Source organism: Neovison vison, chromosome 3 (assembly GCF_020171115.1).
Source record: "Neovison vison isolate M4711 chromosome 3, ASM_NN_V1, whole genome shotgun sequence".
In the NCBI taxonomy this organism is placed as follows: domain Eukaryota; kingdom Metazoa; phylum Chordata; class Mammalia; order Carnivora; family Mustelidae; genus Neogale; species Neogale vison.
Window position 1 is genome coordinate 73,712,674 of NC_058093.1, and position 16,859 is coordinate 73,729,532.

A 16,859-nucleotide genomic window follows, 5' to 3' on the forward strand; every position below is an offset into this window, starting at 1 on the left:
TTGATTTTAATTGGTAAACTGGCGTATATAGTGGTAACTGTTTGGTCTGTCCACCGCATTGGAATCTTAGGAAAGTGCATAAAATTACAGGAGCATATAATTGGTGTGCTAAACTCATTTTCTTATGTTATCACAGCTGGCATCTTTAGGTTATTAAAAGCCTTTAAACCAGTCATCTTCAAAGAGATCTAATTGTCAATATGGTCTTTATACATTATTCCCGTTAGCACAGAGCACAAGAGATATAAACAGGCACTAAAATCTGCACAAATTTTCTGGTCACACCTTTCTTATTTCAAGTTCAAGGAAGATCAGTAAATGTTAATGAGGATAAAAACCATTCTTTCATTTCCTCATTCGATGCACAGGGCAACCAGCCCATAAAGGACAAATTATTAACATTATAACCTCAACCAGGCTTTGAAAAATTTAATTCATTAGTTCCAGGAAGTTCTGTGATCTTTTTGTGTTTAGATGACTCTCCAAAAAAGACTGTTTCCCAAAGTGTAAATAATATATCAGAACCACAAAAATCAGCTTAGGTTCTGACATTCTTAGATGAGCAACTAAATGTTGTTTCATTTACTTATTCTGGCTAGATAATCCATGAAAAGTTCTAGAATGTTTTTCACACTTTGACCACCCTTCATCTACCCACCACCACTCACCCGTGAAGAGACTTTTCCCAACAGGAGAAATGGAGCTAATAGAACAAAACAAAACAGAAATGAAAACATCTTTTCCCTCTACCCTGGCACTGTACAATAGGAAAAGAAATCCACAAACACAGACAGGTATGGAATAGGAAGACAAGATATGAAAAAAGGTAAGGTGATATTAGCCTCGCATTAATGATTATTAAAGATTGGCTATAGGTTTGTCATCTGTGAAATCTATGTTCCTTGAAACTATCCCACCGAGGAGTACAAATGGTAGTGAATTGAAAGTAATTAATGGTATGTATTGTACTCTCCAATATTATGGGATTTCCATCTCTCCTACTTATTTCTGAGAGTTCTCAGGGTATGTATACCTTACTTATCCTTAAAATGTGACCACTTAGCCTGCCTTGACTCCTTCAGCTTCTGCTGGTCATTTTGATAGAAGGTACCTTCCCTCTGGTCTATATGCTTCCTTTCTCTTGGGCTGCCACTTTCTGTTGCGTTCTGTCCGCACTCTGGAACCCTCATGCTCTCGGGGTCACTCATTGCCCTGAAACTGTACTGAGGTCCATACCTTTCCATTCACATTTTTAGCTGAGAAGATGTATCTATAGGAGGCTGGGGTAAGGGACAAATCCAAGAGACAAACTGCACGCTGAACTTGAAATCATTTAGACACTGAGGCCTGTGGCCTCGATTTCCACTAACAAGTGTTCTTAACCAGGAGGCCTCCCAGTCTCTTGTGTAAACAACCCCTTTTCAGTGGTGTTCTCAACATATCTGAATCCCAGCTGTGGCACGGTTTGGGCTGCTACCGGAGTCTGGCTTATGTAAGTGTGTATTTGACCTCCAGGTCCTTGTCAGCATCAGAGGATGGTATTTCCTTCCAAACCCTGACTTCATCTCTGAATCACTGATCAATACCTTGGCCCAGCTGCACATAACCTAATATATTGACTCAGCCATCCTGAAATGATGAAATTTTATGGATAACTCTGATTCCAGATTTCAAATCTCTCTCTGTTTTCTTTACTATCTCTGTTAAAAAATTATTCTAAGTAGCAGAGGTTACAATATATTCGAATGCAAGCTTGGTTTATCTGTACATTTGGGTCAAAACAAAGCATTTATTTACTTCTATTTAGCTACAATGTTAGGAAACTGCCACTACACACACTCCAGTGTGAAATTTCAGTAAATACTTTCAGTGTCTATGTGCAGGATTATTTTAAGCTGACTACATTTTAATGTTATTGCTGCAGTTATGACATCAGCCACCAATTATGGTAATGTTTTGTTTACTTTGTATATCAGGAAAAAGAAAGCCATTAGGTTGAAATTATCTACTATATCTCAATTACATTGTAATAAGATACTTACCAATATCTTTCAGGATAAAATCTGGAATAAATCAGTTAAGTTAACATTCTTGATAATTTTAAGATGAAATAACCCTTTGATCTCAAATTTAAATACTTCCTATTTTTAGTATGTTTTCCAGCTAACAATAGAAAAGCCTGGCAAACTCCAAGACAGCGGTGTTTTCCTTACTCTATGGAATTAAGAATTAAAGCCGAACAAAGGGCAGTATGTTTAGAGGGTGCACAGCTATCGATTTTGACCTGCTGTGCCTCTGTACGTGTCCCATCAAATAGCTCCCGCAGTTGTATCTGTCCCACTGTAAGCCTTACTGTCTTTCTCCCCGCTGGTCCTTTCCTTATTTTAGCAATGATGATAATAAAATAACAGTAAACATATAAAACAGCAAGAACAGTAAAATATTGGTGGCAAGTTATTTCCCTAAATTGGGTTTCTAGGTATCTAAACTTTATTAAAGTACAAAAGCTGTACCTACTTTTCATGGACATACTTATAAAATATATAGAAGATACAAAAAATAATCATAGGTAACCATGGTTTTAACATATTCTTAATGAATAATTGTCTTGAATTACAGAACACTAATGCTTTATGGATTCCTACCTTCCTTCCTTCCTCCATCCAACACATATTTACTAAGTGTCACCGTGTTCCCAGAACCGTAGGGATAGAGCAGTGAACGCAACATACAGGAAGGGATACCTGGACGACATTCACATTCTAGCTGATACGCAAGATGTTTATCTCCCTAACAACAGGCCCTGACTGCCACAGTTTGGGGTGTTCTATCTCCTCCTTCTGCTATCAGCTGTCACCTCTTTGCTGCCAGCATGTCCGTCCTGGTCTGGGTCACTCTTTTCCTGCAGCTCTTTTCCTAAGCCTCTCACTGAGCCAAGGACACCATATATCCCTGGCTGGAGCCCGTGCAGCTGGCTTGCACCCAAGCTCAGTGTGCTACTCCCTGCCCTTCTGAGCAGTCCCCTCATCCCCACTCTGAGTTTGGAGTCTCCCCTTATCCCCTTTCTTTATTCGTGTGCCCCAACTCTAAAGATCTGATGCTCTGGACCATTGTTCCTGGGAAGATGAATGCATCTGTATGTAAAGGAAACTCTTAGAAGAGTAGCCACCAAGGGTTATTACATACAAATACCACAATACAAAACACTATCTTTCTTACTGTTGTGTTTGCTAAGCTGATCATTCTGAACCTCCTTAAACACTTAAAAAGGCAGAGACCAAAGCTTTCAAAAGGGAGGAAACTCAGGTCTCCCACACCCTCACATTTTAACCACGACTGGATAGAAACGCAGGGCAAGGAACAAGAATTCTGGTGCTGCCTTTACGAGAATGGTGGTGACCGAGATGAAAAAGAATATCTAGGGTGGCTGGCTGACTCAGCTGGAATATGTGACTTGATCTCAGGGTTGTGAGTTCGAGCCCCCTGTTGGTGGTAGAGATTACTTACAAATACAATCTTAAAAAAACAAAGGTATAGAATATGTAAGACTCATTCACAGACTTACCGTATGTTGGAGCTGAAAGAAGCTTCCACTGAACAGCAATGAACACGGTGGTTAGGAACTCCAGTTTCAGGGCCAGATTGCCTGGCTCTACCCCTTACAATCATTTGACCTTGGCCTGTCTACTTACTATCTCCATGCCTCAATTGACTCATCTGTATGACTATGTACTTCACAGGGTTAGGAAACTCCAAGGAATTATATAGGTAAAATGCTCTGTATTGTGGTCCATAGTAAGCAGCTGGCAAATGTTAGCTAGTATTATCCTAATCTCTTCACTTATTCTTACAGATGAAAGTATACAGATTTTAAGTGAACAGAAATTTGGAGGAAAAACGAATGTTAAAGCCAGGTATCCCGATTCTCATAATATTACACAGATTTTTTTCTACTATCACACTTACTTAACAAATGGAAAGAAATAAATACTGGGTCATTTAAATGATCATGAAGGGGCTACTCAGTTATATATGTAAGTCCCTTTTCCCCTCTAAGACTGAAATATTCAAACACACCTTTGTCCAGTTCTTTTCCCTAATACCTAGTGGGCAGGAACGATTCTACAGAGGCAAGTGACAACTGGTCAGAATGCTGTGTGGAGCTTAACGTTACGTACTAGCATGGCACACTTTGCTTACTTACCTTAAACTTGTCAACTTCGGCTTTTGAACATGTTGCATGGTATGACAGCACCTAATTCAGAAGAAAAGGGAAAGCAAACTGTTTAATACCTAGACATGACTATTCTCTGAAATTCTCCTGGCTTATAAATAAACACAGTTCATTATATCACCTTGACAATAGTGGATTTTTTAATTGAAGTGTAATTGACATACCATATCCTATTGGTTTCAGGTATACATCATCATGATCTGATACTCTCACACATTACAAAATGATGCCCATGATAAATCTAGTTACCATCTGTCACCATGAAGTTATTATAATGGTATTGACTGTATTTCTTATGCTGCACATTGTATCACAGGATTTAATTTTCTAACTGGAAGTTTGGATCTCTTCATCCTCTTTACCTATTTCATCTGCACCTCCCCCTGTCCAACTCTTCCCCTTTAGGGTGGCCAGAAGTTTGTTTCTTGTTTCTATGAGTCTGTTTCTGTTTTGTTTCATTTGTTCCTTTTTTTTTTTTTTTTTTTTTTTAACATTTTACTTATTTATTTGAGAGAGAGAAAGAGTTGGGGACAGGGCAGCAGGGCTCGATCCGGGGACTCCAGGGTCATGACCTGCACGGAAGGCAGACACTTCACAGGCTGAGCCACACAGGCGCCCCTGTTTCATTTGTTCTTTTGTTTTGTTTTTAGGTTCCAAGTATCAGATGTTTGATTCGCAAAGATCTTCTTCCATTCAGTAGGCGGCCTTTTTGTTTTGTTGATGGTTTCCTTTGCTGTGCAGAAGCTTTCTAGCTTGACGTAGTCCCATTTGTTTATTTTAGCTTTTTTTGCCCTTACCTGAGGAGACTGGTCCAAAAAAATATTGCTAAGACCGGTGTCAAAAAGTTTCTCTGCCTGTGTTTTCTTCTAGGAGTTTTATGGCTTCAGGTCTTACATTCAAATCTTTAATCAAATTTGAATTTATTTTTGTAAATGGTGTAAAACAATGGTCCAGTTTCACTCTTTTGTGTGTAGCTGTCCAGTTTTCCCAACACCATTTACTGAAGAGACTGTCTTCAACAGTGGATTTTAATGTACACAAAATTTCCAATAACTGTGACACAGATTGTTACTTATGCAATTGCAAAGGAATCTACTATAATGCTGAATGGAACTGTAGTCCCCATTAAAGGCTAAGTATTTTAAGTCAGGATGTTTTTATAGGTAGTTATTTTGTCAAAGGGACATGATGTGACTCAAGACCACAGTTCCCAAAGGACATGAATACTTGCTCTGTGGAATACTCTGGAACATAAATAAATAAAAATGTTGTGGATGGTGTGTGTGCGTGCACGCTTGTGTGTGTGTGTGTGTGTGTGTGTGTGTGAACCGTGGCAGACACTACAGACGGCTGACTCAACTTCCATTTCTGGTCCAGTCTCACTAACTTGCTTTTATCACATAGGAAAGATTATATTGATATGCCCAAGCATCTGTGATGTTTTTTGTAAGAGGATTATATTTCTCTGTCCTCCTGACAGCCTTAATATATGACTAGATTTAGCCAATGCCTTGTGGGAAAAAGTGACAGATACTGTTTTTGAGCAGTCTGTAAGAGCCATCACATGGTTCTGCCATCTCCTGCTCCCTTCCACGGTGGGAAGCGTGTGGCCCCCCAGAAGGGCTGCTCCCTCAGCCAGGGTCCCAAAATGAAGAGCACAGCCACAGCCAAACCACAGCTGATGATGCCTCAGGTCAGCAGGACCTCAGGCTCTGTGGTAATAAGCTCATTGTAACTTATGATTCAGAGGCTTAAATTCACGGCTCCCTGTAGCTAGGCCAGTCATGAGGAGTGGGAATGTGAAATACAAGTGGGAAGGGTGGGGCTGGCTGCCTTTTTCCTTTTTCTTCTCTGAAAAACAGCTGCAAGGTTTGGGGTGCAGCAAAATCTGGTGTCTGTCAGGTGACCACTATGAGTGTGAGCGATGCTTTGTAATGGATAGTAGAGCAGAATGGGAGAGAGAAATGAGTCTGGCCCTGGACTGCCCTGCCTCAGACTTTTTGTTATGTAAGACAAATATACACACATTTGCTTAAGTCAGTGTTAGTATGTTACAAGGCATACACACACACATACTTTATACACGTTGTATGTTTCATGCTACAAATCCCATTCCTTTTTTTAAAAGATTTTATTTATTTATTGAGAGAGAAAGAGGGATCATGTGCAGGGGGGAGGGGTAGAGGGAGAAGCAGACTCCCCACTGAGCTGGGAGGCCAATGTGGGGCTTGATCCCAGGTATCTCTTGCTTAACACCAGTAATCTTCTTGAAAATCAGGTTCCACCTGAAAACACCCACAGGGAGCCTGTTTTCCATTATTTTTCATTGAAAAAAATTATAATACATGATAAAAGCTACCGGGGCTTCCTAAAACTTAATGAAAACACAGTAAAATGAATCTGTATGTATGAAACAAAAAAATGTTAGGTTATAAATTGCTTCAAGTATTTATCTTCTGATAATAACCAAAATGTCTTAATCAAACATTGCTCTCTATTCAGTAGAATTTTCTCTCCCATTGTCAGCACTTTGATCACTTGCCTCTTTTCCCATAGTTTTCTCAACAACTTCTCATCTTTGGGAGGCGACACATTATCAGATATTATGAAGCAAAAACAAGAGCTAAATATTAGCAGTCTATGGTGACAAATCGGGAGGAGTCGTCTTTCTTAGCAGCAGGGACAACCGAGATGCATAGCCTCATTGTTAAATTCTGTGTGGTTCCCAACATGTCTGTCTACACATGATTTGGATGTTAGACCAAGTCTATCGGCAATGTAAATCGAAATTTTTCCTACACCTCATTTTGTTTAAAAAAATTACAGTTTTCAGGAAGTATATTTTTTCCCAATATAAACAAAGGCACAAAAATGTATTGAAGGGGCACCTGGGTGGCTCAGTCCTTAAGCATCTGCCTTCGGCTCAGGTCATGATCCCAGGGTACTGGGATTGAGGCCCACATTGGGCTCCCTGCTTGGTGGGGAGACTGCTTCCCCCTTTCCAGCCCCCTCTGATTGTGCTCTTCCTCTCCCTTTGTCAAATTAATAAAGTCTTTAAAAAAAATGCTGTATTGAGAAGGAAATATGTTCTATGAGGTTTGGTTATTAAAAGCCAAAATATTTTCTAATGGGGAAACTTCTATGATGTGGTCCTGTACCTCACTCAGTTCTTAGGAAGGTTATATGGGATAATACGTGTCAAATGGTTGGCACACAAATAGTCAACTTACAGCTCTTGTATTAATATTTAATTACACTTCTGTCATATAAGTATTTGGTAGAGTATTGTGTCATCCTAGTATTATTTTCATTGGATCATAAGTACTTATAGATATTTTCAATGCAAAAATAACTGAATGGATTTTGTTCTTTTAGTTCAGTTTTATTCTGGTAACTTTAATTTGGATGTCATTAACATTTCTTACAATTTACAAGTCTCTCTTTGCAGATTTAATCTTCAAAATTTATCTTTACTTTAACAAAGAAAATTCCACAAAAATTCAAGCTGAAATTCAAAATCTCTACCACCAGATGGTGCTTAGCCAGGCTTGTAGTATTCAGGGCACACCACCCACTCACCTTGTTTAAAGCAAATTTGCCCACAACCTTTATTATTAAAAAAAAAAAAAAAAAAGGAGCCATTAACTCCACTTAATTGAAACTGTTTGAATCAGTGAAGCAGACAATTATTACAGAGAAAGACTTTTGTCCACTTCACACCACTTTACCACAGTTGGCGTAATTAGTGAGCTTGTTCATCACCTGCTTCCCCCACTATACTGGAAACACTCAGAAGGATCAGGTCTGGTTTGGGTCCCCCATGGATAGCCTGTCCCTAGGAGTGTGCCTGATACTTTGGTGAATCAAGGGGTAAAAGATAAAATGATCTTGGGGCGCCTGGGTGGCTCAGTGGGTTAAGCCTCTGCCTTCGGCTCAGGTCATGGTCCCAGGGTCCTGGGATCGAGTCCTGCATCGGGCTCTCTGCTTGAGCAGGGAGCCTGCTTCCCCCTCTCTCTCTGCCTGCCTCTCCGCCTTCTTGTGATCTCTGTCTGTTAAATTAAAATAAATAAATAAATAAATAATAAAATAAAATAAAATGATCTTAAAAGAAGCTCTCCATTTCCCATAATGCTTCACTGCTTATATTATGAGTGGCCTTAATGCCTATCTTTCCATTAGTGAAATCATAATACATCTTAAAGCATAAACTGAGCCATGTAGGTCGGGTTGCCAGATTTAGCAAATAAAAATACAGGATTACCCAGTTAAATTTGAATTTCAGATCAACAATCAATATTTGCAAAATTGGGGACATACTGTTACTAAAAATGCTGTTATTGATCTGAAATTCAAATTTAACTAGGCGTCTTGTGTTTTTACCTAGAAACCCTACTTCTACTTATTCCAAATTAAAAGGCTAGAAACAAATATGGAAAACTCAAAGCCACATCTCAGAATATTCATGTTCTTCCCCCACCCTCACCCCACAATATCTCCCAGTGACTTTTTTCCCCCAGTATTTTATTTGGCAAACCTATCAAATGCCTTGAGTCTGGAATACTTTTAGCAATGCCAAATAACCCCATTAATCTAAGATCTTGTGACAAATCTATGGATGGATGCCATTGAAGAAAATAAAACAAAAGTAATTCCTGATTACTTTTAGCATAGCAAATATTCAAAATATTCGAAAGAGAATCATACATATATATGTGTATATATATATATACACATATATGACACCATATGGCACAACTAATGACTAAAGACTAAAAGATCAGGCAAATTTCTATTGTTGAGAATCAAATTTAAGAATAATATATATATTTATAGGTAGATAGATAGATAAATAGACATGGCCTGGAGGTTTTTCTTTTTTTAAAAAAAATGATTATTCAAGTATAATTGACATGTTATATTAGTTTCAGGTGTGCAACATATTGATTCAACAATTCTACACATTACTCAATGCTCACCACAATAAGTATAGTTACCATACAATGTTATTATAATATTATTGAATATATTCCTTATACTATACTTTTCATTTCTGTGACTTTTAATTTTATAACTGGAAGTTTGTACCTCTTAATCCCTTCACCTATTTTGTCCATTCTCTTACTCCCTTCCTACTGGTAACCACCAGTTTGTTCTCAATACTTAAAAGAGTGTTTGGTTTTTTGCTCATTTGTTTTGTTTTGCCTTTTTTTTATATTCCACATGTAATTGAAATCACATGGAATTTGTCTTTCTCTGTCTGACTTCTTTACTTAGCACAGTACTGTTGAGGTCCATCCATGTTGTTGCAAATGAAGAATTATATATATATTTTTAAGATTATTCATTTATTTGAGAGAGAGAGAGAGTGTGTGTGTGTGAGAGCACATGCAGGGGCCTGGGGACAAAGGGGTGGGAAAGAGAATCTAAACAGACTTGCACTAAGCTCCTAGCTGGAGGTGGGGCTGGATCACACGACCCTGAGATCACAACCTGAGCGAAAATCAAGAGTTGACCACTTAACCGACTGGGCCACACAGACACCCCAAGAATTATGTTTTTGTTTTTTTTTTTAACTACTATTGTCAGACCCTCTTGGATAAGTGAGCACTTCTTCCATGAGTCCAGACTCTATTAATTTTATAAGAATTCCATCAGCTGTGTATTTCATGTCAAGATCTAGGTATTGGTTTTTGAGTGGTAATATCTTTGGCCTAGTAAAAATGCTTTACTATGAATGCATTGTAGTAGTTTTAAGAAAGAAGCCTTCACAAATCTTAATTATATAAATATTTTCTCTGTGATGAACATTGTTAGGTTATGAGTTTAGCCATAACACACTCACTTGTCAATTTTTTTGACAGCTAAATAAATTTGTATAAAGCTTATGTACAAAACTGATCCACAGAACACTTGACAAATATTAAACTTTCACAAGAAAATTTCCATCCCAGATGGTTTTATCTTGTGTGTTTGTATTAAATTAGAAAATTTCTCAAGTAAACACTAGTGACTCTAACTAGTGACTAGTTAGAGCTGGTGAACTCTAACTTGAGAAATCTTAATAGCTCCAAAAATAAGTTATTATTTGCAAACCCCACCAACTACAATTAGCTTTTGGATTGAACTTGCTCTTATCAAAACAAAGAAACAAAAAATGCAGGAAAAGCAAGATAAAGCAATCATCAGACCCATGAACAAGAGTGTAAAGAACTCATGTTTTTGTGTGGAGCTTTTACAGTGGGAAAACAGAATTAACTACATTTCAAAAGAAAAACAATGAACCCAGCTACGAAACACGACCAAGCCTTGCCCTCTGTCAAACGCGGTTCAAGACCAGAGCCAGTGCTCGCCTTGAATTCCCAGGAACTGCCCTTGAGTAGCTGACAGCAAATCTCTCACATCAATAGTTTTGAATGTTAATTTATTGTAGATCTGGGCAGTCATTTGCTCCTAAAATGAGAAATGGACCATTACAGATACTGGCTGAGAGGAGCACAACTATAAAGAAGTATTTAACAGGGAGCAGGAACACAGCCCTCGCTGAAGCCCCAGACTGGCTGTCTCGGGCAGAAAGGTAGGGCGTAAATATTTACTGAAGTGTTTATGGCTCTGGTGGCAAAAGTGGCACGTGGTGGCATTTAGAAACTAAGCATATCTGAGTTAAGTTAAGCCAATCCAAAGTAAAGTCCCAAATAATTTATGTTGATGAGCTCCATAGAAATAAAGAAGATTTGCTAGCAGCCATAGGCTTCCAGCCAAGGATGATGACGACCCATAAGGAAAAGAACTTCCATTTACTTGGAATGACCTAACGGAAGTGCCTTCTCAGTGAGGAACCAGACTCGAGGATTTCTTAACAAAAGGATGACAAGCTTCACAGATACTTCCACGAAATGAAGGCGTAGAAACGGAGATCATCAGTTTCTACTGTTAAGTAGTAGAAACAAGTAGTTTCTCTACTTAAGTAGAAACTGAGAAACTGCTTGCTTTCTAATGGAATGGAATGTTCACAAAGGGATTTCAGAAACCTGCGTCTGCTATGGGATATGTTACCATGACCTTCAGAATGTATCTGCCATTAATATATATATATATATATATATTATTTATTTTGTATTTTATTTTATTTATTTTTTTAAGGAGACTCCATGTCCAGTGTGGAGCCCAACATGAGACTTGAACTCACAACGGGGAGATCAGGAATCAAATGAAAACCAAGAGTCAGATGCTTAACCAACTGGACCATCCAGATGCCCCTAAAAAAAAAAAATATATATATATATATATATATATATATATTTTAAAGATTTATTTATTTATTTATTTGAGAGAGAGGATGAGCAGAGGGAGAGAGAGACAAGCGGACTCCATGCTGAGTGGGGAGCCCTACCTGGGTCTCCATCCCAGGACCCTGAGATCATGACCTGAGCGGAAATCCAGTCAGAAGCTCAACCAACTGAGCCACGCAGGCGACCCTGTTATAAACAAATATTTTAAAGAATCCAAAGCAGATTTGACCTTTTTGAATTTAAAGTAGAATGAAGATACCTGCTGAATCTGGGGTAGTAAATAACCAATTGTCAGCTGGACTTTAAGATCTGCTGCTTTTTTAACTACTACATGCAAGAAAGAAGGACCACATCTGTAGTTCCTCTCAACACATATTTTGGTGGGGCCTACTATGTGCAAGCCATTGTAACAGACATTTGGGGCTTCCCTTCCCCCTCCTGCCAAATAAATTTTACTTGGGGTCTCAATTTTATTTGACTGCTGGGAGTCGTATGAACGACTGTGCTGGAAATGGTTGTTGAGACTTACGGAGGAGCCCAGCACTGTGCACTGTGACTGATTACTGATGTCTTCAGTTGTGCAGGAAGAGTGGTGGCATTTGTGCTACATATGTGCAATCAGAATATAAGAAATGAGCCTCTGGATCAAATTCATCCAGTCCAAGGCGCTCTCTCTCTTTTTAAAATTAACATACAATGTATTTTTTTTTCCTCCAAGGCTCTCTTGATAAAAGAGCTGCAAAGATAAACTTTGAGAAAATCACAGATGTCTAAATTTAAATGATTAGGTTTATACCTAAAACGTGGATGTAATTTTGGTTTTCAATTTCATTTTGTATTAGGTATCATTGGTACTGATAATAAGCCTATTAGCTCTGTAGCCACTGCTGGCCCTCTGGAATATAAGAAACAGTGACTTTCTCATATAAGAGCCTAAAAGCTCTCCACTTGACCAGTAGGACAAATTAGAATAGAGTATAAGAAACTGTGGTTGCAAGAATGTATCAAGTTCCTACTGGGTCCATCTTAGTGGGCGCTTAAAAGAGTCATCTTAGTTTTGATGTAACAAGCCTCTTGTTTTATACAGAAACAGAAAGAATATAAAAGCGCCCACCATATTGTGTTCAGTGAGATGTGAATAGAAGTTTTTCAAAGAGCTTGGTGTTCTGAAATCTACCTTGACAATGATGTCCCCATATTAAAAGTTTAGACTTTTAAGTCAGTGTGAGAACTGCTCATCTTCGCTGGATTCTCTATTAATGAATCTTCTTGACAGAATAGATGTGCCATTTTTGCATTTGTTTCATTCAAAGGTGTGGATTCAACATCTCCATTGGTTTGAGACAGCCCTCAACTTGGGATGAGTTGTGTCTTCATCATTTATTCATCCAAAGCAAAGGTTTAACCTGATTATTCAATGTCATTACTAAATTAAAATGATAATATTGGTAACAGCTCTCCAAATTTCAACCTAATCTTGAAAAGCAAGACTCTAAAATACTTTCATAATTATAAATACTACCTATTAGCTAGGATATAATGAGAACACTGACATTCATTTGGTAGTTACTCAAACTATCTTTTACCCTTTGCCTGTAAGTTGATAAATATTGGTACAAGTACATAGGATACAGGGGATAACATATTTCGTATTGCAGAAATCCTGAAACTCAGCAGGTACTCTGAAACTACATGCAAATTATTATCCACAGAGATGAAGAAGGCCACACATCCTTTGCTATTTTTCTCATGAGAAGTGGAGTCTATGTCCTCTCCTCTTGACTCCAGGTAGGGTTTGTGACTATTCACTAATAACACAATATAGAATAGTGATGCTGTGCTAGTTGTACTGGGTCCTGTGACTGGAAGCTTCTATTGCCTAGCCCATGAAACATTCTCTCTTGTAGCCCTGAACCACTGTGTATAATGTCTGTTTACCCCGTGAGATGCTCCGCCACATGAAGAAGCCTGAGGGATGAAAGGCCAAGTGCAAGGAGAAAGAAGCCAAGGAGCTCTATGAAGCCACACATGTAAGTGAGTGAAAGACCCATCCTGAAATACATCTTCCAGCCCCAATCACCCACCTGATACCATGTGGATCTGAGATGAACTATCTATTCTAGCCCTTTTGGAATTCTTGATCCATACGATCATAAGCAAAATGTTGAGTGTTTTAAGCCACTCAGTTTTAGGATAGTGGATAAGGAGCATTAAATAAGCAAAACAACATCAGTCTTCAACTGGAACTTGCCACTCCATGTCATCCATAATTTATGTAATGTATTCCAACTGTCAACTAAAGCTTGTCTTTCAAAACTTAGGTAAGATTGACTTGAACCCCTAAAACCATGCAATACTATGGAAATTCAAAGCCTTTTTCAAAGTATCTGCAAATTCTTGGCAGGTTCATATTCTTACTTGGCTTTCAAGTTCCCATGTCTTTTTATGCTGTACCCATTGTACATAGATGTGAAATTCAACTTCTTCTTAAATTTTCATAAAAACGTCCACTCACATCAACCATTCATGAGTTCAGTAGATCAAGAAAGTTTTCTTTTTGTTCTTTCCTCCTTCCTTCTCTCTCTCTCCCTCCCTCCTCCTCTCTTTCTTTCTCTTCCTTTCCTCCTCCTCTCCTCTCTATTTCTCTCTCTCCCTTCTTTCTTCTTTTTGTGAAAAACAAATGATGGGGTTACATCATTTCAAATCAAATGCCAGCTTCACCATTCTCAAAATGCCTCTTGATTCCTTCCACCAATGTGGAATTTCACTGACCCTTAATCTCAGAAGTTGTAGCCTCTCCTCATTTTTCTGGCTACTCTCCAATGTATTCTTCCCTTTTACCTTTTCTCCCTTCTCCCTCCATTTCAAATGTAAAATAAAAAATTCTCTCTCCTTTTCACACAGAATGTCTTCTACACCCTTTGGTTGTTGGAGGCAGTTAAAACCTATTCCATCATATCTTTACTACCCCCAAGAGGGCTTGCCAAGGATTTTCCCATAAAATGCTGATACCTACAATTAGATAATATTTCACCCATATTGTTATACATCAGAAGTTCTCTTACACACCTTAAGTTATTCACTGGCTCAGTGGTTCTCAAACTTTGGTGTGCATCAGAGCACAGATGTCTGGGCTTTAGAGTTCCCAAGTCAGCAGGTCTGGAGGGGAGCCAGAGTATTTGTATTTTCAGCAAGTTCCCAGGTGATGCTGATGCTGCTGATCTGGGAACCACAGCTTGAGAACCGCTTGTCTAAATCTCACCCATGGATTCCAGGTTAAAAATGCCTAGAAATCAGAGTAGACCTTACTGTCTGGATGTTGGAGTGAGTTGAGAGGAAAGAGATAAAGCTCATCCGGGTCTTCTCCCAAATCCCAGTGTGATCTGAACAGCTTCTTTATTTGAAATGTTTCCTTAGCTCTATTTTACTAATTCTACTTCCTGTAACTGGATTTCTTTTCATTTCTTAATTATGTTGAAAATGGAAATATAAAATAAGTGAAATTAGTTTCATTTTGGCTTATGAAAGCAATTGGGTCAAAATCCTGTTTAAAATCATGTCATCACATAAGTCAACTCTACAACATTTCTGAGCACAGAAATTAGAATTCATCCCTGAATTGTCACTGGCTTATAGTATGACCACATTCTTTCCTTATTTAAAGGGGTCAATAGTAGTTCTTGATTTTGCTTGTGTGGATTAATTGATTTATGGATTTACAGCAATTCTAAAGGCAGGCCATTTCCTTTCATTTGGTGAAGTGTTGTTTTCTTAATTTGTCACCACAGTACAGTGACAGTGGGAAGCAATATAGCTTGGCAGTGGAGCAGAGGGGTTTTTGGAGTCAGACTGACTGAGCTCATAATCCTGGCTTCACAAGCCCAGTAACTTTAGCCTAATGGCTCACCCCATGTGAGGCTCAGTTCTCTCTTCAGTAAAAGGGAGGAGATATCCACATTTTCCATTCAAATTTCACTGGCCAGTGCAAGGCCCATGTCTCCATTTGACTTCAAGGGAGTGCAAAAGTGTAACCATACCATAGGCTCAAAAGGGACAGAATCAGAAATATTTGCTCGTGAGCCTAATGAATATCACAACAGATTAGGCAATCATATAGCAAGTTGTGTTAGAACTGTGTTTGAATGTGTCCAATGTATGAATTCTAGTATAGGAATTTTGTGGTGTTATTCGACTTTCACTTATTTCCTGATTCTCTTCTGAGTTTCAAAGAGCTGTGTTTGGTAGGCAGGATCTCCAAATAAGTGGGATTACAGTATATGCTCATTAAATATTCTTTATATTTAGCATGTATAGTACATGTAGTATATGCTCATTAAACATTGTTGATTTGGGCGCCTGGGTGGCTCAGTGAGTTAAGCCGCTGCCTTCGGCTCAGGTCATGATCTCAGGGTCCTGGGATCGAGTCCCGCATCGGGCTCTCTGCTCAGCAGGGGCCTGCTTCCCTCTCTCTCTCTCTGCCTGCCTCTCTGCCTACTGTGATCTCTCTCTGTCAAATACAAAAAAAAATTGTTGATTTGACTAAACATCTTCTGATACCTATAGAAGAGAATTATTTATAAGTGAAGGATTATGATTGGCTTTTTTCTGTTACATAACTTTAAGGAATTGCTTAGTTATTAATGTCAATCATTTCAATGTCCTTAGGGTGAAAGAAACACACTATTTCTTTCAAAAAAGTTGTATGTGGTAATAATTCTCCCAAGTAATAAAAGTTTTAGTAAGTCCCTCATTAAAGATCTCAGCTATTAACACTTAAATGAAAAGGTTTCTTTTGGATTAATTCTTAGTGTGATTCAATATGATCCTATACAAACACCTAAAGGAATATAATTTATAACTCCTTCAAAATAAGTGTTTCTTTCCTACAGTTGCATTATTCCCCACATTTTGTTTTAATGTGAGGCTTTTTTTCTTAATCATGTATGTTATTATATGTATTAATGTTTCATAAATGCTTTTCTAATGAACTCCTTGCTTACTTGTTTTTCTTGTTTGTTAATTCAAACAGAGGAGAATGTAACATTTTTCTGGACTAACTGAGCAACTTGGAATGGTTATTACTGTGTCTAAAATGACTATAATATGTGCCAATGGCTTTTCAAATCTATAATTTACATATCTGGAACTATTAGTAGTCTGATTTCACTTATTGGCATACTTCTAAGCAGCCCATTATTGAGTATTTATATATTTATTTTCTATACCTCTTCCCTCATGGATTTTGCATAACCAACAAGGCTACTGTGGTTGCTGATTTGGGAGAAAGAAATATTGCTTATTTGCAGTGGTTATGCAGGAAGCATGAAGAACTTTAT

General features: G+C 38.2%; 1 protein-coding gene across 1 annotated transcript in view; it reads right to left on the reverse strand.

Annotated features, from left to right (window-relative positions):
* PDE11A (phosphodiesterase 11A) overlaps nucleotides 1-16,859 on the reverse strand; it is a 390,916-nt gene that overhangs the window by 130,030 nt on the left and 244,027 nt on the right. Inside the window, exon 10 of the mRNA XM_044242405.1 lies at nucleotides 4,205-4,255. Coding sequence (XP_044098340.1) covers nucleotides 4,205-4,255 — 51 coding nt within the window. The remainder of the gene's footprint in view (nucleotides 1-4,204; nucleotides 4,256-16,859) is intronic.